General features: G+C 36.6%; 1 protein-coding gene across 2 annotated transcripts in view; it reads left to right on the plus strand.

Annotated features, from left to right (window-relative positions):
* The window catches only part of MALRD1 (MAM and LDL receptor class A domain containing 1), a 562786-nt gene that overhangs the window by 229538 nt on the left and 309287 nt on the right, over nucleotides 1-23961 (plus strand). For both annotated transcript variants that reach the window (XM_084782548.1, XM_084782549.1), the window contains exons 22-24: nucleotides 13027-13183; nucleotides 17123-17233; nucleotides 19960-20173. In XM_084782548.1, the coding sequence (XP_084638674.1) occupies nucleotides 13027-13183; nucleotides 17123-17233; nucleotides 19960-20173 (482 nt within the window). The remainder of the gene's footprint in view (nucleotides 1-13026; nucleotides 13184-17122; nucleotides 17234-19959; nucleotides 20174-23961) is intronic.

A 23961-nucleotide genomic window follows, 5' to 3' on the forward strand; every position in this document is an offset into this window, starting at 1 on the left:
ACTATTAGTTTGATTGACTAATTATTAACTTGCTTTACTTAATTATTCAAAGCAATTTGGTATATCATCTTTTAAAACAACTGCAAGTAAACTTTAAATTTATAAATGAGTTGTATAGGCCCAATATTTTATACCAGAGTTGAAAACACACACATACACACACAAACACACACACACACACACACACACACACACACACACACACAAACACACACACGTGTATATGTGTGTCAACATTAACCTTAAATTTGTATCTGAATACATAATTCTATACCAATGTATCAAAATTCATTGAGAATAGCAATGATTCTATAGTTGAAAACCTGATTCACTTTCTCCTTTTACTTCTATATTTTTCTGTATGATATTCCTATATTTTCCGTTTTTCTTTTCAAGCTCCTTTCCCTTACTTAAGAAAGAATGATAGAGAAAAGATAAGAAAGGAGATAAATCCCTGAGTCTAAGTTCCTATACTTTGTTTTTACTCTTATTAAGATTGTTAGTAACTTGTAACCAACTCCTTTATAATGACAAGCATCCATCACCCAATATAACCAAAACCTACTTGTGGGAATGGGACATCACTCTCATCTTGCTTTCTGCTGATTTGGGGCAGGGGCCCAAAGGAAATTGGTAAAATGGTTAATTAAGCTAGTAATAGCATTTGTTGTCTAGTTCCTAAATGTTGAGAAATTCCAGGTTTAATTGAAATCCTGTTTGGAAGAGTCTGAAAGGCTGGACCAACTGGGACCAGCAGCTTTCTTTGCAGCTGCCCTGGAAGGAATCATTCATGGAATAGGATTTCAGGAGTCTGAAAATGGATCTGTGGTATGCTAGAATAAAATACGTCAGTGTCCCCGCATCCTTCAGGGTGAATCTTGTAAGGTCTTATCCAACTTCTGGTGTCCCAAAACATATAATTTCTTACAAGTAATATACAGCTCTATCATTATAAATGTATGAAGTGTGCAGGATGCACAGATCAGTTAAGGATGTTTTTCTGTTCTTTAAGCAGAAGACACCTGCCTTTTTTATAAGCTAATTTGGACTGTGACCAAGTTTTAAGATAAATATTATTTATGCCATATGAAGGATGGAATGATGAGTCCTGAGGACTTTGTAACCAAGGATTTATTGTCCGGGTAGAGCTGAAGTTCTAGCAGGAGACATTTATGTGCCCCAATCAGTTTCAGAGTTGTTCCAATATTGAAGGATAAATACATACATTACCTATTTGGTCTTTTTGTCAAATCAGATCCATATTACTTTGGCTAGAATTTAAAGCCTTTTCTTCTTTCCTGTTGACAGGAACATAAAGCCTCTCTACCAAAATGACAGCCTTTGTCCCCACGTTAGAAGTTATTGAAGGTATAGAGTGATTTAGTTTAAGAACAAATTTTATCTATATCTTTTATATTTTGACTTCCCTCAAAGGGAATATCATTGACTATATGCATTTTCATGTTATTGAATTAGAACAAGATTGTAGGGAGTTTAAATATACTCTTTTATAGAGCTATCTAATTATCAATTTTATTGACACAGGGTTATTTTTGTGTAGCTCGGGTTATCCTGGATTTTTTTTTTTTTCTTTTTGTAGATTAGACAGGCCTTCAGTTTACAACGAACCTGTCTGTTATCTTTGTCTCCCAAGTATTGAGATCAAAGGCATGTATTTAATTAACTAAATTATTTGAATTAAATTAAAAATTGTAAATTAAGATCATTTATCTTATCCTGGTCTGAGTTATCAGTTCTCCTGTGGGAGTCCTACACCTAAGGAGACTGGTTGGTTGCTCAGAGTAGTATGAAATACTATTTTTTAAAATGTTCCTAATGATTCTCTGCTGCAGGATGCATGCAGATTGTTCCTCTGCTTCTCTGATTTTTCTGTCACCTTTCTGAGCAGGGATTAGTGGAGGCTAATCATTCCTTCCTCCTTCCTTCCTTTCTTTCTTTCTTTCTTTCTTTCTTTCTTTCTTTCTTTCCTTCTTTCATTTGTTCACTTTACATCACAATTGCAGTCCCATAACTTGTCTCCTCCCAGTCCCACCTCTCTCTTTCTTCCCCCATCCCTCTCCCCTAGCCCTCAGAAAGGGGAGCACTCCTCTCCTAACAATGACCCCAGGCTATCAAATCTCATCAGGAATGCCTGCACCCTCTGTTTCTGTGGCCTGGCAAGGCCACCCCCCCAGGGGGGAGTGATCAAAGAGCAGGCAACAGAGTCCAAGTCAGTGACAGAAGCTGCTCCCCTTACTAGGTGACCCACATGGGTCCACGGGATGGTGAGTGTAGACAGGTAGACAGAGGCTAAGACCCACCATGCTCTGATGGGAATTTGGAAGCTTTTCCAGAGTTTAACCAGGTGACCTGAGGTAGGACCCACTAGTTTCCCTCATGGAAGGCTCTTCTCTCACCTGGGAAACACAGACCTGAAGTTTTGGGATCCACAGCATTGCCTTTGGGTCGCTCTGCAGTTACTGCTCTCCAGCTGTTCAGATACTGTAGGCTAGATGGTGGTGCCATCTTGGATCCTCTGGAGCTAATCTTTTAGCCATCATTATGCCCTCCCTTATTTTATAAAGGCAGAGACTTTTTAACCTGTTGTAGTCCTGTGCAGCTTAAGGCTTATGTAGAGAAATTATGAGCCACTCCCATAGGCCCAATCTCTGGGTGAGGAGACTTTCACTTTGATCCAAACCGGGTTGACATCTTCGGTTTTCCCAAAGGCCACAGTGTGTGCTGAACAAGGACTATGTGTTGTTCCTGCAGGCTCTGTGTTCTTTGGAAGTTCGGCTCTCCCTCCATGGAATGCAGGCTGCTTTAGTCTGTGTCTCCTTGGAAGGTACTGGGCAGGACCAGCTAGAGGAAGCAGTGGCTGAGCTCTTGGGAGCCAGCCTTGACTCCACTCAATGTCTTGCATTTGTCCTTGCCTGCAGCAGGCTGCCTTTTGCCTGTGGCTATGCCCAGACTCCTAGGAGGCTGCCTTTGATTTGGGAGGTCTTAAGCTTGGGTGCCAATCTGTTGAAGGGTTATTAATAATTTAATATTGATTGATTTGTTTATTACTGCAGCAGTTATTTCTTAATCCACTATTATAAAATACCTGTTAGAATTTTAATAACCTTAAAACACTTGGGCTGGACAGATAGAAACCCCCTTAAGCTACATTGTTATCTCCCAGCCACACGTCCCAAGTCATTTGTCCCAGTCATTCCTATCTGGGCTACTTCCCATCCATCATTCCCATAAATACTTGCTCATGCTTTTCATTTGAGCTGCTTTCCTCCATCATGTCAGTTCCCCAGAGCAAGTGCCTCCTGGCCACCACAGGCTTCTCATGGAGACCTCTCCTCCTTTCTTGTTCTTCTCGTTCTTTCTGTTTTTCTTGTTCTTGTTCTTGTTCTTGATCTTGTTCTTCTTGATCTTGTTCTTCTTGATCTTGTTCTTCTTGTTCTTCTTCTTCTTCTTGTTCTTGTTGTTGTTGTTGTTGTTGTTGTTGTTGTTGTTGTTGTTCTTCTTCTTCTTCTTCTTCTTCTTCTTCTTCTTCTTCTTCTTCTTCTTCTTCTTCTTCTTCTTCTTCTTCTTCTTCTTCTTCTTCTTCTTCAAACCTTGGCTTCTCCTTCCTCTTTTCTGAAACTGAGGTGTTGCCCTATTAGGAATAATTTGGGAGGCAAGGATACACAACATCACTTGGTGTATATGAGGGTTTGCTTGTAGAATGGTAAGACTCTCAAGGGACAGGCAATTAACATATGCATACATAGTAGCTGATTAACCACAACAAATATTTCCTTAGCTTTTTCTTCTTCCTTCACCCTGTCTTTAACCTACTCCTTTTCTCACATTTTCTCTATGTTTCACTTTTACTTTCATGTCTTCTTTTGTACACACACTCTCTCCAAATATACATATCTATATACACACACATTCAAACATGTGTGTATGTTTGTTTGAAAGAAAGCATGATATTTAGTTTTTCTGACTCAAGTTATTCCATTAGATTGACATTCTCTGGGTCCTCCCATTTTCTAGGAAAACTATATAATTTCATTTTTCATTATGACTAAACTCCATTGTATGTGTATATATGTGCAAGTGTGTGTGTGTGTGTGTGTGTGTGTGACACATCACTGTTTATTCATTTGTCGATGGAAGTCTAGGTTTTAGAACAATATTTTTATTCTAATGAGAATAAGGTTGTCAACTCTTTGAAAATATTGTATCTTTGAAATGACAAAGTATCAATGCTTATTTTTCTTAGTAGTAACTATACAGATTATTTGTACTTATATGTGTGTATATAACATATGCAACATATATATGCTTTATATATTCATATGTAGTTTTAATAGATTAATGAAAAAGTATAAGAAGGGTAATTTTTGAGTTAGTTAAAAAGGATTGCATGAAAATTTACTAGAGAAAATTGAAGTGGTGTTTAAACCAGATTGAAGGAATTATATAGTATCATATAAACTGTATATGTGTGTTAAGAATTTGTGTTCTTATCTCTTAGCTTATAATACTGTATATTATGTTTGTAAAAAGCATCATAATTTGGGAATAAAATGATATTTAAGTGAAATAATTAATAAAATAAAATGAGCAATATTAGTGATTTTATTAGAAACATACTAATTTGTGAACCTTGTTTTAATTGGGATAGTTTATTATTTATTGATAATTATTTTCATTTTATGTAATAATCACAATTTTCTCATTATAATTATCCATCATAAAATAATTAAGGTTATTAAAATTCTACAATTTTCATATTAAAGCAGGGAGTTTTTATAGATGGTATTTTCTTTATGTATCAACAACATTTAGACCTAAAATTTGATGATAATAAAAATGTAGTTTCTAGAATTATAAAATTAAAATTTGGGGCCACAATCTATATTTTGATCATCATGGCATTACAGATACTTTTAAAGGGATATTTTTTAGGTGGGTATTGTGCCTTACAGCTTTGTTCTCAGCACTGTAAAGGCAGATCACTGTAAGTTCACAGCTGCCAAGTTCTAGGCCAGCCAAGGCTACACAGTAGGACCTGTTCTCAAAAGAAACAAAAGCCTTTACTTTACCTCTTTAGTTGAATTTCATGAGAGCATTGTTAATATATATATACAGTTTCATAGTATAGCATCTATATTCGTAAAATTTATTGTCTTCAAATATTTTGACAGCATTAAAATGTCCCTCAATAGCTACATTTTATATATTAGTTCATAGAAACAATTTGTACAAGTAACCAAGTGATAGAGATTAATATGGAAATCAAACCTTAGATACCACTTAAAACATAATGAAAGGACCCAAACGAACACAAGTGTTTGCTAAGCACAAGGACAGATACTAACCGAGCAGAAGAGGTTTGTGGCGGGGTGAACTTTGCAGCTGACTGTAAGTAGTTGTAAAATTTTTACTTATGAAACTCAAATCATATTTCTTACATGATAGCTGATAAGAAGGGCAAGAATAAAAAAAATACCTGAGAAAAATAAGCTGTTAAGAGGTGGGGGGGGGGAGTAGTGAGGAGAGAGAGGAGATAGAGACAGAGACAGAAAGAGAGAGATAGAGAGACAGAGAGAGAGAGAGAGAGAGAGAGAGAGAGAGAGACAGAGAGAGAGAGAGAGAGAGACAGAGAGAGAGAGAGAGAGAGAGAGAGAGAGAGAGAGAGAGAGAGAGAGATATCATGATAGCCTTAGGAAGCTTTTGACATTAACAGGATAATGGAAGTACTCGACTTGAAGAGGGGCAGGACAAGGAGAAAGGTAAGATGTAATGTTTTTGGAGTCGGTAAGACTAGAAAAGAGGCTCAGAATTAGGTCGTCTTGGTGGAGAATGTGAAATGTCCCAGGATTTTGAGTAAGAGAAAGACTGAGACAATGGCTCTCCTCAGTAAAAATGGAAGCCCAGCCTCATCCAGTTTATTGCTCTTTGAGAGTTACTTCTTTTTGTTGGGATTTTTGCTTGTCAGAATCAAACATTTTTCTTCTTTGATAAGTTACCCATGTTGGGGTAGAGTGCTAATTCTATGTTTAGTAAACAATACTCACAAAATTTCAAGGCATAACAGAGATATAAATTGAATCTGTTATGAGAGATTCCTGATAAAGAAATAAAAAAGGAAAATTTATATGGAAGTAAGGATTGTGTTAGTATCTTAATTGCTGACAGATAATATGAATGCAGGCACATGAAAACTGATGGAATGCAGGAATCTTTTTTAGTTTAAACTATGTAATTTCCGTTGTTAAATTTCTTAATTTAGGGGCAAAAACTTCAGAATGGAAAACTTCATATAACATGCTCATCTAGAAATTTGTTTCATAAAATAGCACAATATTGAAAAAAAAAGTTCCCAACATCTGTATGCAATTCAATGCTCAGAACAGCATAGAAACACAGACAAATGCTTTTTCTTCCAATTTCTTGTTCCGGACTCATCCATATTCTTTCAGTTTTACAGTCCACTTGAAAACTAATAACCGTGCCATCTCAATCAAAAATAGCAATCATACAACAAAAATCAAAATACAGAAACAGAAACCCCTCCCAGCTTGGTGGATGCTGACAGGAAGAGAGGATGTGGATGTTGACATGTCAAATAGCCCTCACTAATTTAGCGCACTGAAAGGTTCTGTTGGAGCAGAAATAAGTGAGGCTTAAAAATACCACAGTAAGAAGGATTTACAAAAACTCAAAATGTGGGTCCTTGGAAAGAGAAATGGGCAGATCCCTCAACCTGTTTCCTGAGAACCAGGAGAAAAGACTAAAGCTTTCTGAGGCACGGGGAGGTCGTTAGTAACCCTATGGAATGGTGAAAGCCAGGAAGGCTTTTGTGTCTTATGCCATCCACATGAGATCTTAGGGATGGTGAATTCAGAGGTTATGGTTTAAAATGATGTGTTTGTGTGTTGATAATGGTGGGGCGTCCCAGGTGGCTTTACTTGTCACCTATTTAGATGATAGAACCTAGTGTCATCTAATAGGAAGGTCTTCCCTGAGAAACTGCCCCAATCAGATCAGATTTGTCTTTGTCTTAATTATTAATTGATGTAGAGCTGGCCAGCTTGCTCTGGGCAAGTATCATACCTAAGTATATGCTCCTGGGTCATATAGTTAGAAGGTTAGTCTGTGAAATTTTTGATAAAGTCCACCTCAGAAAGCTGAGTAATGTATTTCAGTATTTATGATACAATGGAAAAAGTTATAATGTGCAAGAACCCTCTACTGACACTATAAATAATCCTCTACAAATTTTTAAAGAGATTTCTTTTTACATGTCTAAATGTTTCAACTGCATGCATGTCTGTGCACCACTTGCATACCTGGTGCTTGTGGAGTTCGGAAGAGAGCACCTGACGCCCTTCGAAATGGAGCTACAGACAGTTGAAAACCACAGTGTGGGTATTAGAAGTCAACCGTGGGTCCTCTAAAAGAGCAGCCAGTGCTCATAACCAATGATTCGTCTCTCCAGCCCTAAATAATTTTTTCTAAATCTTGAGTTCAAATAAAATACACGGGCATAGTAAGAGTGTTTAGTCATGATAGTAGCATCCATTTTCACCTAAAATTTTCATGGTTTCAGTTACTCCTAGTCAGTCAAGGTTCAAATAACTTGAATGGAAATTTTTAGAAATGAACTACTTATAAGATTTCAATATGTGCCATTGTGAGTAGTGGGTGGCCTCAGGTCACTCAAGCCCATCTGGGCCTTACATCATCCCAGCATTGAGAATATCCATACTCCATGCTACCTTCCTTGTAGTAACTTAATAGTCATCTTGTCTGCCAGGCTAATTGGCCAGATAGCAGTGCTTGTGTTTCTGTCAACCTTTTGTTCTTACCTTCATTGTTCTTATTAGCTAGTGTGAAAAATTCCTGAGCTGAGTTTACAAATTAAATGTTATTTGTACACATAAGGCAAATGTATTAAAGGACAGGTTGTCATCTGCTATGTCAGGTATCTGCTGTTTTCATCACTGAACAAGCTTTGGAAGAATAGAACTGCTCATAGCTACAAAAATATCAAACTCTCATTTGAAGCAATGGCCTTTCACTTGTATTCTGTTAATCTATCATTAAGTGGTTCTTAATAATTACTTCTGTCTAAACCAAACACTTGGCTACAGCCTGTGCTCTGATTCTACTGGGGCACAATTTCTATGTGCAGTCCAACAGCCACAAGGGAGAATGCATCAGGCATGTAGGAACAGTTCTGAACACAGCTAGTCGCTGTAACTCTTTAGCTGAGGAGATGTTAAATATTAATGGAAATTTGACACATTCTCTCAGAAAATACAGTTTCACTGACATATTAATAACTAGTGGAATGGATCAGGTATTGCTGTGACAGATAATAATTTCTTAAGAGAGCCAACTGTGGAATATTTTTCTGCTAAGTAAATTGAACAGCATTTTTATATATAAATGGGTAATTATAATAATATGTTGGGGCACATAGTACAAGTATAATTAATATTGACAGTTTTATGCTGGGCAAGAAAAATATTTCTTGAACAGAGAATTGAGTTTAAAATGCAAAAGGACGGAATTAGAATTTGGTAACTATCACCCACCATAGACTTTAACTAGTCTGATGATGTTCAAGTTGTTCATATAAAAATAAATGAACTCATTTCTGTGTGGGTGGGATGATTAAAAACTCATTCATTGTTCATTGTAATTGCTCCTAAGTGGTACATTCTCCATAGTCTCAGTTATTAATAGACTTTCTTCTGATTGCTTTTGAATATTGAAGACATTCATTCACTGATTAAATAAATATCAATATTAAGTTTCCAGAAGGCAGTTTTCATACTTCACTTTTAACTGACAATAGCTAGTATTCTAGATAACTCTACTATTTATTAAAACTACTGGTAAGAAAAAAGACTGGACAATGTTTAGAATGGGAAAGAATTGATAGATGTGGGTGGCTAATGGCTTCATTGCTTGTTGTTTGATCTTGCAGAGTCTTTCTGTATAGTTCATCCCTTTCTGTAGTAAAGTAAAATATGTCTCTTTTCCTTCCTCTAGATATATATCTGAGTTCTTTAAAAAAAACTTTAATGTAGGTCAGAATGTAGCTTATGTCATCTTTTCTCTCTTCATGAGAACCATATTTCATTCAATATTTCTAATAGAGAGATTGCTGATAAATGATTCCATTTTTTAAAAAATCTGAGCATGTCTCCATTTCTCTCTTAATTTTGAACTCTTGTTTTAAATATTCTTGTTCAGTTTGTTTATAACTTTGAGTGTGTCACTCTGATGTCTTTGGTGGGTTAGGATGGGGTTTTTATGTTTATCTATGCTGATTTTCTCAGCCCCCTTTCTTTGTGTGCAGGCTTTTCTCTTTGCCTTTCTGTTGCACCATGCTGTGACGATACTGTATGTGTCCTGGTAGGCTTCTCGAATTGGTACCTTATTGTCATCAAACTTAGGAGTTTTTAAGCAATTAGTTCTTCAGATATCCTTTTTTGCTCCTTTCCTAACTTCTAGAATTCTAATTACTTCCCTCTTGATGTTTTTTGTGTGCCTTCTGTGCCTCTGAGCTGGTGCTCTTGCTTGTCAATCTCTCTATGATTTTAAAGGTAACATTGTACTAACATATTTTCATGCTCACTTATCCCTCTTTGATCTTAATCATTCCTTGACTTCCATTTACAGTTTTAACTATAAGCAACTTTATTTACTCATTTTTAATTTGTTCGCTTTACATCTCGATGTAGCTCCCCTCCCTTGTCGCCTCCTAGTCCCACCGTCACTCCCTGATACCTTCTTCCTCCCTCCCCTGGTCCTCAGAAAGGGGAGCCCTCACCCCCTATCATCTGACTACAGCTTATCAAGTGTCTTGTCTTCTGTACTGCCTGTATCTTCTTCCTCTGTGCCCTGGCAAGGCTGCCTCAGCAGGGGGAAGTGATCAATAAGTGGGCACCAGAGTCCATGTCAGAAATAGTCGCTACTCCCCATATTATGGGACCCACAAGGAGACTGCACTGTCTATCTACTACATCTGAGCAGAGGGTCTAGGTCCTCACCATGCATGGTCCTTGGTTGATGCATCAGACTCAGCAGCACCCTCCCCCTCTGCCTGGATGTGTTGGCTCCCTTGGCTTCCTTGTGGAGCTCCTGACCCCTCCAGGTCCTTCTGTTCCTCAACCCTTCCATATGAATCCCTGCATTCCATGTGGAAGTTTGGCTGAGAGTCTCAGCATTTGCTTGGATCCCCTGCTGGGTGGAGTCTTTCAGAGGACCTCTATGGTAGGCTCCCATCCTGTTCCTAATTATTATGGTTTGCAATATCTGGAATTTCTTTGGTATATTCTATTAGAATTTATATTTTTCTCTCAAGATTATCTGTGGATTCAGTAATTCCAAAATTTTCCCTTCACTTCTTAAACATATTTTCTGTGGTTTCTGAATGGTTCTTTCGTAGGTGCTATAGGATTTGTGTCTAGTTTATCTAAAGTAGTGCCTTACCTGTGGAAAGGGTCTGGTCATTCCTCATTCCTTTTTTGGCCCTTAATGGGCACATTTTATAGCTCACCTCCTGTCTAGTGGCTTTTGATTAAAAAAGTGAATATTGTTAACAGTAGGTTATGTTCCCTTCCTGGGTATCTAAACTGTACCGTTGTTCTCTTGAAGGGTTAACATTCCTGGTTTTAAAGAGTGAACTTCATCCGCTCCACAGCTCATAGCGTGCAGCTGCTAACATCTCTGCAGTGTTTGTGTGGCTCTCCAGCATTGTTTAGTGCTCCATTTGGTGGTCAGCCAAGGCTTCAGGCAGAGACGTAACTCATTTTCTCTGCAGTTCACTGTCTTCTAGGAATTTCCTTATTTATCTCCGTGTTCTCAGTTTTGGACTCTGTTTTCCGAAACATCCAGAAGGCATTTGTTTATGCCCTGTCTTGTGTCTCTGTAACAAGCACCGGCAATTACCAGAGCAGCTGTTGATGTAATAGAACTGGAGTCAGCAATTCAGCAAAAAAGCCTGGAGGCCTCATCTAGTCCACCGCCTATCTTTTGGAAATAGTATTTATTGGAACACAGTATATACTGCCCACTCATTTGTATGTTTTCTATGGTTACTTTTGTCTGAAAAAGGAAAGTTAAATAGTTGGGATAAAATCCTGCATGGACTAAAACATCCATCTCCTCACAGCAAAATCCCTAACCTCTGACACAAGGTTATTGAACTTTTTTCCTATTTTTTTCTTGAAAAGTGTAATTCAAAAATCCTGTAGGAGATAGGAACAGTGTCTTATTGTTGCCAGAATCCACTGGATCAGCAGGAGGATGAAGCCCATCTTTCTGACTAAAAGAAAATGGTCTATTTTATGTTTCTGATTCTAACTAAATTAGACAACAGATTAAATGGAAAGAAAACAGCTTAGTAAATTTCCAATTTCATCTTATGATGCTTTTTGTGTTTGGTATGAAAGATAAAGTCTCACTATTTTTGAAAATAGGATGTAGTACGGCTTTTGGAAATGTAAATATTCTAAGGATGTTCTTATATGTGCCTTCCTGAGGTGCCTCTGTGGCCTTGCTGCAGTGGCCCTCCTTCGTCTTTCCATCTGTGCCACCAGAAAAATGGGTCATAGTTTCTTGCCGTGCCTGGAGTGGCTTTGATAAACGCTTTGTGAGTAATATAAAGGAGACTATATGTACAAGTTCACCCCCTGGTTTTGACTCCCCAAGTCCCCACATAAAGCAATCATTTAATTAATACTGCATTGCAGTTTGCATAGACATTTTTACCATCTTTCACATCTGGATGTCTGCCCAGGCAGCAACTATTTGATGCCATATTTCCTTGGAGAAGGTTTTTTCCCTCAGATTTTTGCTTAACTGTTTATTATGATGGGTTTATGAAGATTCTTATTTTGAGAAATATCAAATATTTTACTGTGTAAGGTTAGTTGTTGTCTTAGTTTCCAGTTGCTACCATAAAATACCCTGACAGAATGTGCTAGTGTGTGTTGTGTTCAGATCACCTAGTATTGGCCTTCCCTACAGGACCCAGCCTGGGGCCCAGTGCCGCCTACAGGCAACACAGATCTGCTCATGTACATTACCCCCACCTCTGATCCCTCACAAACACTCTCACTGGCCAACCTAATCCATGCAGTGCTTCACTGACCCTCACTCGGGGCTGTGTCAAACCGACCACTTCAGCTAACTGTGCTGGCTAGTTTCTGTCAACTTAATATTAGTTAGAATCATTTCTGGAAGAGGGAATCTTGATTGAGAAAATTCCCTCACCGCATTCGCTTGTGGGCCAGCCTGTGGTACATTTTCATAAATAATGATTGATGAGGGTGGGGGCAATTGGCTGTGACCTGTGCTCTAAGGAAACAGACTCAACAGGCCATGACAAGAAGGCCAGTACTCAGCAGCTCTCCTGTATTGACCCCACATCAGATCCTACCTCCAGATCCTTGCCCTGTTTGAGTTTCTGCCCTGGCTTCCTTCATGGTGGCCTGTGATGTGGAACCGTAACATGTCATAAACCTTTTCCTCCCCTAGCTGCTTTAGGTTATATTATTTTGTCACAGTAATAGAAAGCTCCTCTCCAGCATATACAGAAAGAGAAAGGCATCGACTCAAGCTCTAGCTTTGCATCCCCTGTCCCTCAAATCTTATACTTATCTTATACTGTAAGTGTTTGTTCAATTTTAAAAGATCCATGAGCTTTAAAAAATTCCAACACCTTACAAAGTTCAAATTCTCTTAACTCTGAGTTCCTATACGGTTAAAAAAAAAAAAAAACGACAGAGAAAACATCCCAATTTCAATATGGAAGAACCAAGACATTGCGACCAGAATGGAAACAAAAAATATCAGGAAAAACGTTAAATCCTACAGCTCCCTGTTCTGCAGAACTTCCCTAGGCAATAAAATATCATACTTGTAGAAGATAATTATATATCTATAAAATATGGACGTTGTTAAACTGTGTTAATTTTATCATTTTTTCTTTATGAACATCATGGATTTCCCCCCTAGGAATACCATGGATGGCTGGTACCTGTATGCTGACAGCTCAAACGGGAAGTTTGGTGACCTTGCTGATATTCTCACGCCTGTCATCTCAGAAACGGGACCAAGGTGTACTTTGGTGTTCTGGACACACATGAATGGTGCCACAGTGGGGTCTCTCCAGGTACTGTGTGGTCAATGCTATCTTTGGAAATTTCTCTATGAAAATTCATACAGCATAATCTGTAGTGTAACTAAAACAAGTGAAAAGTTCATTAACATCTCAATGATGAGCTGTAGGAAAAAGCTTTCTCAGAGATGAACATTTGTGGCTGGAAAGGGATTTTCTTTTTCTGAAGTGTGTGATTGTTTCCTATGGTTTTTGTGCAGTAATTTGTACACTGGGGCACACCATGTTGACTTCAGCATGAATGTTAAGACTATAATGTAATCAGGCGGACATGATATGTGACTCTTTACAGTGCTACAATCTGGTGTGCTTTGTGCAATACTTCATTTTCCAATAGATTTTTTTTCAACTTGTTTCTTTAAGGGAAAAAATCCTTAAATTATTAAACTCAATAAATGTTTCATAGATTTTGATTACAACTTAAGTTTGCCTGTTAATTAGAAATCCCATTTTTGGTTAATTGCACACTATATCCCTTAAAATAAGTCTTCTTGCAAACCACACAATAATTCTCATTTCCCCAGTACTTTTCAATGAATATTTTCATGCTCTTCCCTAGGCTTCAAGGACTTTGGTATTATAAAATTCAGCAATCAAGTCATTTTGTAGAGTGTCAAATTTGCTCTGTATATTTTTTGCTGCGATTTCATCTCACATCATGTTGTGCCGTTACATGCCAATTCTTTATGGTTATAGGCCTTGCTTCTTTTGTCTACTTTATAATAATAAGTGTTTTTGTCTTGTTCTTGCAAAAGTTTTATCTGACTCAATTTTATTGACCAGTCTTTGTCTTCAGTAGTATATGTGTGTGTGTGTGTGTGTATGTGTGTGTATATATGTGTATATATATATATGTATGTGTGTGTATATATATGTATATATATATATATATATATATATATATATATGTATGTGTGTGTGTGTGTATTGCCTCAATTAATTTACTATGACTGTTATTTAGCTCCATTATTCTGCCTGCATTTCTAGTTTCCCTTTCTGTTTTAAATCAAACATTCTCAAATTACTATTTTATGTTTGTAAAAATGCATAATGAAGAAACGTCTGTCTTTTCACTGTATAAATAACAAAATTCCATTGTGAACCTGTAATAATGGGCTGTTTTTCATCTGAAAACACCCACGTCCCCACCCTCTGCCAAGTATTTTTTCAAACTGAAGTCAGGATAATGGCTTAGCTTTCTCCTCATTTGAGCATAAATGTGCATCCTTTTGTAAAGGATATTAGACTTTTCTTCAATATTCTTATTCATTTCCTCTTCAACATACTTACCTTTTCTAAGTAGGTATAGCTCTGAATTTTCCCATTAGCCAAAGTTCTTGAGATTAATTTCCACTCTGGTCATATTCCATCTTTTCATTCCAGGTCCCTCTTTGAATAAATGACACTAATCATGAAAAAAATAATGAAAATGCTATTAATATTTATTTATATTTATACTTACATTATTTATATTTATATTTGTATAAATAATACATGCCCGTGTTTTCAATGCCTGGGTCTATCCCATTATTATTTCTTGGGTACCTAGACTGCCTCACACTTAGTTATAAGACAGCCTGGGAATCTGTCCCTATCTCTTTAACAGGCCTCATCGCTTTGTATGTAATTTCTTTTTTCTTTCACTTTTTATTTTATGCTTCTTTCTTTCTTAAATAGTCAATTGAAGCTTCTTTTGTCCAGGCAAATATCTGGAATTCACTACAACTGATTCATATCTTATTTCTTTTACATGACTCAAATACATTTCCAAAACTGAGAGAGCTTCCAGACAACCATGCCCACTGCATGTTCTGCCTCCGTCTTTGCATGTTTTCTAGTACAGACTTGTATGCAAGATTACTTGGTGATGATACCATGGATTTATGTCAATTCTGTAGCATCACCGTTACATTATACTAATTTTAAGTGCTTATTTGTTTTCCCCAAGTTGCCATGTCCATACATTAACTCTCAAATACATAACTTGGTTATAGTGAATAGTTTTAAAACAGTCCTGCTAGAAACAATCTGTAGATAAAGGCTATGGCTTTAAATACTGTTTATTTGTCTTACTATGAACCCTGTGTTTATCATATTTACAGTAAAATGAAGCTGGTCTACTTGTCTTTTCTCCTAAAAGAAACAGAAAAAAGCAGGTTGTGACAAGCTGCATAACTTCTTTTCCAATAGTTCATTCAAGTTTTAAATTTTACCTTTGTAATGAGAATGGTTGTGTCATATGCTATACATTCTTTTAACGTGCTTCAAAAATAGATTTATTTTAATGATAATTATGCTTTTTTCTTTACTATGTTAGATTAGATATTCATAGATTAAGATCTGATGCCATTTTTCTAGCAGTATTTTACCCTGATAACTCTAGTTGCATAAAGTAATCTAAAAATCATGATACTATTAATTTACATTGTTTTTATTTATTATTGTTGTTTATGGGTATGTTGTGTGAGTGCAAGTGTATATGTGTGGACATCAGAGGGGAACTTTCAGGACTTGCTTATCTCCTTCTGCCCTGGGCACCAGCAATTAAAATGTGTCATTCTTGTAGAACAAGCACTTTTACCCTTTTAGTCATCACACTAGCTTGTTACTTTCCTTTTTAAAAGTTAAAACCATGAATTATATATAAATATTTGATTGTATAATTTCAATTTTAAAAGTAATGAAATATAAAACATCTTAGTTATTTTAATAGAGAAACTATAAGTGTTTTTTAATAATCTGACTGATTTCCACCCCCCTCTCATGTGTGTGTGTGTGTGTGTGTGTGTGTGTGTGTGTGCATGTTTGTATTTTTGTATTTGTTTTTTCTTTTTTTAAAATATAAGTCATTACTATATTGTTAATGGTAGCCCTAATCTTTTCCTGTAGTCTAGGGTGGCCTCATACTTGTGATTTGCTTGCCCCTTTCTCCTGATATTCACCAGCCTGTATGCTGGTCCATTTTACATAATTCTGAAATCAAAGCCACAATAACTGTAGTAATGTCTAATGAGAGCAATCCATGTTTTCACTCACAGTGAGTATAGTACTATGCTATCACTATAATGAAGACTTTCATTAACCTATAAGGGGGAAAGGTTTATTTGGAGTTGGAGTTGTGCTTTTAAGTCTGTTGTCTGATTGACGAGCCACAGTGCTTTTAGGGGCACGTGATAAGGCAACACATCATACAAAGACTTCATGGTATAGTAAAACCCTTTATAATCTGAAAGGAAAAGAGAAAAAAAATGCTGCTAGGTCTCATGATCTTTGTTAAGGTCACAGCCTCAGTGACCTATATGGTACTGCTAGGATGGCCCTCAAGGTTTTCACTCCTTCCCAGTGATGCCCCTTATGAACCAAGCCATTTCTCATGTACATTTAGGGGACAGTAGCCAAGTACAGACTATAGCAAGTACAATGGCCTTTGTTGATTTCAAGACCCTTGGGAGCTCGTACAGTGTGGGTAGTTTACGCACATAACCCTCATCTGTGCTGTTGTGATTGGCTTGCATTATGACATCACTGTCTGCTAAAACCAATTAGACAAAGAAATCATTCTCAAAAGAGCATTCTAGTAAGTAATTTAATACTTTCCCTTTCAATCACCTATATATTATTTAATATATGATGTATCAGCTGCTGCTACCACATTTTTCATAAAGCTGGTAAGGTTACATTTCTAATAAAATGGTTCCTGGACACCTTGGGATGTGATTGACAGATACTGACGCACACCTTTATCACACAGAAGTGGTGAGATTCCCTGTGGGGCACAGTGCTATGTGGTCACAATAGAAAACAAAGATATCTAATGAAGTGATGCTTCATTTTTTTTCTCTCAGGGACCACATGCAGGTATTAAAAAACTAAAGATACCACATGTTTAAAGCCTAAATATTAAAAAACCTATTACTTGATGTATCTCTGCAGGTACTCATCAAGAAAGGCGATATGATTTCCAAAGTGTGGGCTCAGAGTGGACAGCAAGGGCCGCAGTGGAAGAAAGTACAAGTGTTTTTAGGCATCCATTCACATGTGGAGGTCTGTGATCCAATGAATTTTGTAAAGAAAGAGCTTTGTTAATTTTTGTCTTGAATACTAATTTCTTTTTCTCATTATCTTCATCTCTTCCCATTTCCAATTTGATGTGCTGTTTGAATGCAGAACATTTAACATCCCATATGCCATTTTCCATAAAGAATTTGCCATTTTAGAAATCCATAACTTCTCCCAATTAGACAGCTACACTTCTAGGTACACTTAGTTTGAGTGATAATCACCTTTTTCTCTCAGCAAGCTTCTCACACTGAAAGAATACCTCCCCTGATTCTGAGATTCAACCTTGAAGATTATAGTACTGTTATGTCAAATGTGACTTCAAAAGCCATCTTTGAAATTTTATTTAATAGTTGAACATTCTTATACTGAATAGATTTATGCAATTAAAATGTTTCCAGACATATATTGGTTTATATGTATTTATATTTTACCCTGTATAAAACAACACGTATCCAAACATTAAAGAAAATTTCAAGTAGTACAAAGATTGCAATATTTAAAAATGAGTATCACAATGTGACATTTGTATTGGTTTCCACTTTGTTGGGCTTATTAAGAATCTGGAGCTCTGTTAGAATGGAATATAGTGTAAAGAGGGAATCCTGATTATTAAGATTAATGAAGCAAGAGCTCCACACCATTTATGAAGAAGAACGTTTTAATTATATGGAGTTGAGTTCCAAGACTTTGAAAATATTCAAGCAATAAGATTATTGTTATATGTTCCATTTGCTGTCTTGTTTGCATAGCACAAGTAGACAGTGTGGTTTTACATACATAGCAAATATCTCTGTGATCGTGATTGAGATAGATAAGCTTCTTTCAAACATGGCAGCTCTACCGGAACTATGTGTCTAAGTGCTAACCTGCATGTTTCCTACACTGTGCCCATTTCCCTGCAATGTTATATGAAATAAATGCTTTATATTTCTTGCCCCCTATTTGACTATCGAGTTTATTAAGCATTTGGAGATAGATTAATGTATGGGCAGAAGGTTCAATCTAAAGAAATAAAGTTTTGAGAATATATTAAAGCTTTACATGTAAGACTTATCATTAGAAGGAGGCTAGATATTAAGCTTTAATAGATGATCAATGAAGACAAAAAGTCTGAGCAAGAATACTTACATGGGTCTGCTCCTGTCAGAGATAGGTTTTCATGACAGCTATAATATTCCTTATCAGTTCTGTGCATATAGAATATTAATATGTAAAATTGTATTCTAAGGATTTAAGTGATATTTCAACATACAGAAACATGAATATACATTTTTCCTAGGCTCAAAAGTTTTATACCTTGAGTTTGGATAAAAAGTGTATTCATTTTAATTTAATCTTGAAATTAAATATGGATGGGATAAAAACCTTTGCTTTTTCATATGACTTACTCATCCCCTCAGGAACAATGCATGGAACATCTACTGTGCAAAATACATTGGGAAGGGACAGTGGTGAGCAAGCACGTTGTTCATGATTCTTCATTCATATGACTCCTTCTCCTTTAGACTCAGAAAGATGAGAATGTGTAACCTTGGATTACACATCAAGAAGTCTGCAGATTATTATTTGGGAGAGTCCTGTTTAAACACAATGGTTTATTACAATAACCAGAGCAATCATACATACATACATACATACATACATACATACATACATACATACATACAACAAAACAATGTGTGGGCACTGAAGGCTTTTTCATGTATTTAAGAGTATCTACTCATTTAGGGTTGACAACCATCCAGTTGTCCTATTTATAATGTAATAGGAACATTTTCAGTTTATAAATTGGGACACAGAAGTGCCTGCCTGGGTTCCTGCTTTTGTGTGTGTGTGTGTGTGTGTGTGTGTGTGTGTGTGTGTGTGTGTGTGTCTGAGAAGCAAATAGTCTTGTATTGGATTTGAGAGTTATCACTGGAAATGGAAGTGGGTGTATGGCTCCTGCGTAAGGTCTAAGCACTGTAATCTAACTATATATACACATACTAGGCAGTAGTGTTGCTTTCCTCATATTCTCAGGCACTGAGTATAGTACAGACTTTGTTATGGGGTCCACCTATATCCAAAATCACTTAAACACCAGGTCAATGTGGATGACAAAAAAATTATTGTAATCTAGCTACTCTAAAAGGTCAGGGTCATAGAACATCTTGGGAGTTGAACTTTGACCTTGAAGCGACGTTGCACAACATATTTAAAGAATGAAATCATAATGTCAGGGAGAGTAGGGTGGGCTGTATTACTATTCAATCATATTTTGACATAGAAGTTAAGCAAGAAAGTTTCCACCAATTAGGATATGAGTAGGATCCTGGGTCTGGATAATATGAACTAGTTTAACTTTGCCAGCAAAATGGAGAAGTGGTCCCAGAGATGGATGGATGGGCTCAGATAGCTATCTCCTTAGAAGCTATCCGGAAGTCACCAGCTCTCCTACTGCCTGGGACCTTGAACGTACTTTTTCTTTATGATTAAATAGTGTCTGAAAACAAAATGGCAGCACCTGGAATACTTTCTTTCACTTGTTAGCAACATAGTGATGGTCAGACTTTGTGAGCCGTTATCATTATGAAGGTCACTTTCATTATGGGTTCTTTGTTATGAAAAGCCAAGATACAAGTGCTTGACTTGTGTCCTGCTTGTTTGTGTTCTGAACTTCTTGATGGCATGATGCTAATTGGCTCTTCTTACTCGTTTTATCTTTTTAGGTTGTCTTTAGGGCAAAACGTGGTGTTAGTTACATAGGAGATGTGGCAATAGACGATATTTCTTTTCAAGACTGCTCCCCGTTACTTGACACAAACAGGAAGTGCACTGCGGAGGAATTCACGTGTGCTAACAAGCACTGCATTGCAGAGGACAAGCTGTGTGACTTTGTGAATGACTGTGCAGATAATTCCGATGAGACCATGTACATCTGTGGTAAGTGAAAGTGGTTTTCAGGTCCTTGCTTGGAGTTCCTTACTAAAACGTAAATTTTAGGTAGGTTTCAGTGGCACATGCAACCATAGTGAGTAAGTGTTTACATGGTCCCATGCCTCCTTTTCATTACTTAATTTTGAACACAATTTACAGAAAATTGATGAATAGCTTTTTTTTTTTTTTTGCATAAAGCTATATGGTAATTGGAGTTAAATTGGAAAGCAGGTAGGGAAACAACTACTAACCACATGAAACAATGTATTTGGAAAAAAAGAGGCCACGCTCCCATCAAAGTCAATTTATATGTGTGTAGTTTGATTGATTTTTAAAAATTTTTTATTAATTTATTCTTGTTACATCTCAATAGTTATCCCATCCCTTGTATCCTCCCATTCTTCCCTCCCTCCCACTTTCCCCTTATTCCCCTCCCCTATGACTGTTCCTGAGGGGGACTTCCTCCCCCTGTATATGCTCATAGGGTATCAAGTCTCTTTTTGGTAACCTGCTATCCTTCCTCTGAGTGCCACCAGGTCTCCCCCTCCAGGGGACGTGGGTTTGATTGATTTTTAAAAGGCTGACATTTATTTATATGACGAATCAGGTAGGATATGTTGATGAAGAAAACAAAATAACGCTCTGAAAATGCATTACAATAACAAAGTATTTTGCTGCAATAGATTCAGATTAACTCTGCAGAGCTGTTGTTTGGGTTCAACTCATACTAGACAGGACCTATTAAAAATCCCTTAGTGAAATGGGCCATGTGTGTTCATTCAGGTGATCCTGTGACATTGTGTGACACAATTCACTTCATTTCATTGGAAATGAGTTGAATATAGTTCGTCAAAATGGAGCTTTATAGGTCAATCTACTGTTACCAGTTCTGAGCTAGAATGCTACAGTTAGATGTATCTGATTCTTGATCCAAATCTGTACTTTCAGTAACAACTTTAGCATGGGCACTGATTGTTACACAGAGCTTAAAAAACAAAAACAAAAACAAACCTTTATTTCCTCATCTCCACTTGCTCTTCATGCAAACCCTCAGAGGTCCATATTATTAGTTCCCATTATGGGTGAAGCTACCAACAGGACTCATTTAAGCTTCATCAAAAATACTACAACTGGTGATAAGTTGGGCTTATCACCTGTGTCCTTTGACTTATGATCTCTTGCTCTGCTTAAACTACCAGATCACCATATTGAAAGCTGAATCTTTCTGATAAATTATTGACCTGGGAAATGGCCTGGTTTGAAAAGTGTTCCTGGCAAGCATCAGGATTCAAGTTTGGATCCCAAGCATACATGTAAAAGTCCATAAATAGCACAGGTCTGGTAAGCTAGCACTTGGGGTTGGAGGCAAGTGGATCCTTGGAGCTTATTGATCGGGCAGCCTAACCTGATAGTGAGCTCCAGGCTCCATAAGAAACACTGTAATAAAATAATTAGGTGAAGAGTGATGGAGAAAGATGCTAAGCCTTGATTTCCAGCCTCTCCACTCATGCACACACAGACATGCAGGAACACTTCTCTGCATATGTGTACATTCATGAGCATGTGCATACATTGTACACATGCAAACATCTATCTACATTAATAGTTATTGATGTAGACCTTCTGTTTATGTCACACAGATATTTGTTATTTGATATTTGAAAATGTAAAAACAAGACATAAGTGTGCGTAAACAAAGCAGAAGCATTTGGCTAATCTTGAATGCTGCATTTATTAATATATAACTATTAATATTTACCTTTTACATTTGAATGTGTTCTGCCAAATTTCACATGATTGTTTTAGCTTCTTTGATAGCATTTTCATTTGCATAAGATGCTAATTTATTACGGGATTAGTTAAGTAGAGTAGATATGTTTTTGAAAATCACTTGTAGCCTTTGTCTCTTTAAAAGGTATAATTTAATGTATTTTCAGCACTCAAAACATCAATTTACTACTGCCTAATTTTTCTAATGGCATTCATGCTCTAATATTATTAATATTTTATGATTGTGGCTTTTATGAAGTTTGGTAATGTAATAATAGATAACCTTATCTCTTGAACATTCTTTTCTATGAAATAGCCATGGGTAAGGGTTAATCCATCCTAAAGGTTCTCAGTTCTCTCTTCTCCTTTCCCTCCCTCTTCCTTTCCCTCTCACAGTCATAGCAGCTGAGATCACCTGTGTAGAACAAAGTAGACATGCTGTTCTCCTGAGTTAGAGCCAGACTAACCTCAAACTCTCCATGTAGCTGAGGCTGGCTTTGGGCATGTGATTCTCCTACCTTGCCTTTCAAGTGATAAAATTATTGTTGTGCCTGCCTTTCAGAAGATGTTTTGGAGATGATCACATGCTAAATGCCTTGATGTTTACTGGGCCTATGTATATCAAAACATAGAATCGTGAAAGTTAAATTTATCCCAGAGGCTGCACAGGACAAAGGAAAATGTCTTCAATGGCCCACATAAAAATAGCCAATATAAAAAGTTAAAATGATCCTCAGAAGACATGATATTTGACTTGGTTCTAACTGCAGAAGTGGGATCCTCTTTTTTATTGCCTTTCTTACTTTTATCATATGCTCTATACATTCCACAGCATCCCCAGTCTACTGGCCTTGAATATTATGGTTTAGTTACAGTGGCTGGAAACTGCTGGAAGAATGAGGAGTGCTGATGCTCTCCTGCATGCGCTGTAAACCTTGGTGTTCTCATTAGATCTGGAAGAATAGCAAGAAACAATTAAGAGAATCACCATAATAGCTGATTTCAGAACTCAGGCTGGCAACCAATTAAGTGTTTGGGCTTAAAAATCTACATTTTTATTGAGGGTTCTACATAAACCTGAAACATGTATTACTGCTAAAGAAAATGACAACTCCTGAAGCATTCGTCGTTAGTTAGAGACACATCATCTACAAATAGCACCGAGGATGATGAGGCAAAATCAGGGCATGTACTGGGTCTCATCTTGGAGGAGAAAATAACACATTATAATAAAAACTTACTTGTTACTTAATTTTATGTAACATCACATAAACTGTGAAATCACAAACTGTTGGGAAAATGAAAACCGCTTGCTGCTTTAGCATTTGGATAGCATTTCTAATTTATTGGAAATAGTCCCTATGACTGATTTGTTTTATCTAAAATCTGTAAATCTCTAATTTAATATCATTGATATAAAGGTTCCTATGGAAAACTTATTATTTTGGTTCCTTATAATTTTATTGTATTTCATTAATCATATCAGATAGAGAATTGCTGAGAGACTAGCCTAAAATTTGCTATGAAGTACAGGCTGTCATTAAATTCAGGATTCTTCTGCCTCAAACACTACAAAAGTGCTTGCACCTTAGGCATGAAACACCCTAACTGTTCTTCCCTTAATATTTTAATTAGAAATTTATTATTGGTATTTAATAGCTAGTTTAGCAGGCTTTATCAAAATTCTTGAATTCTGCTGTAAATGTATTCTACTGTTGAGCAGCTTTCGATTCCTCCTCATTTTAAACATGAAGAGAATATGCATATAAAGACATCAGAAATTTTATTTTAAAACATTAAGGTAATTTCAAAACTTTATATATGTTAAAGACACATTAATATATATTTAGAAATAGGCTGAATTCTATTAGAAGACAGGAAGTTTTTTACTGGATAAGATTAGAAAGATATTTTACCTTTTCCTCAAAAACAAAATTAGAAAATGTTTTGAGCCAAAGAGTCATAAAGCAATCAAAAAAAAAAAATCTTACGCGTCTTGTTAAGGTAATATTTAGGTAATTTGA

This window comes from Acomys minous (genome assembly GCF_964271855.1).
Source record: "Acomys minous genome assembly, chromosome: 5".
Classification (NCBI taxonomy): Eukaryota; Metazoa; Chordata; class Mammalia; order Rodentia; family Muridae; genus Acomys; species Acomys minous.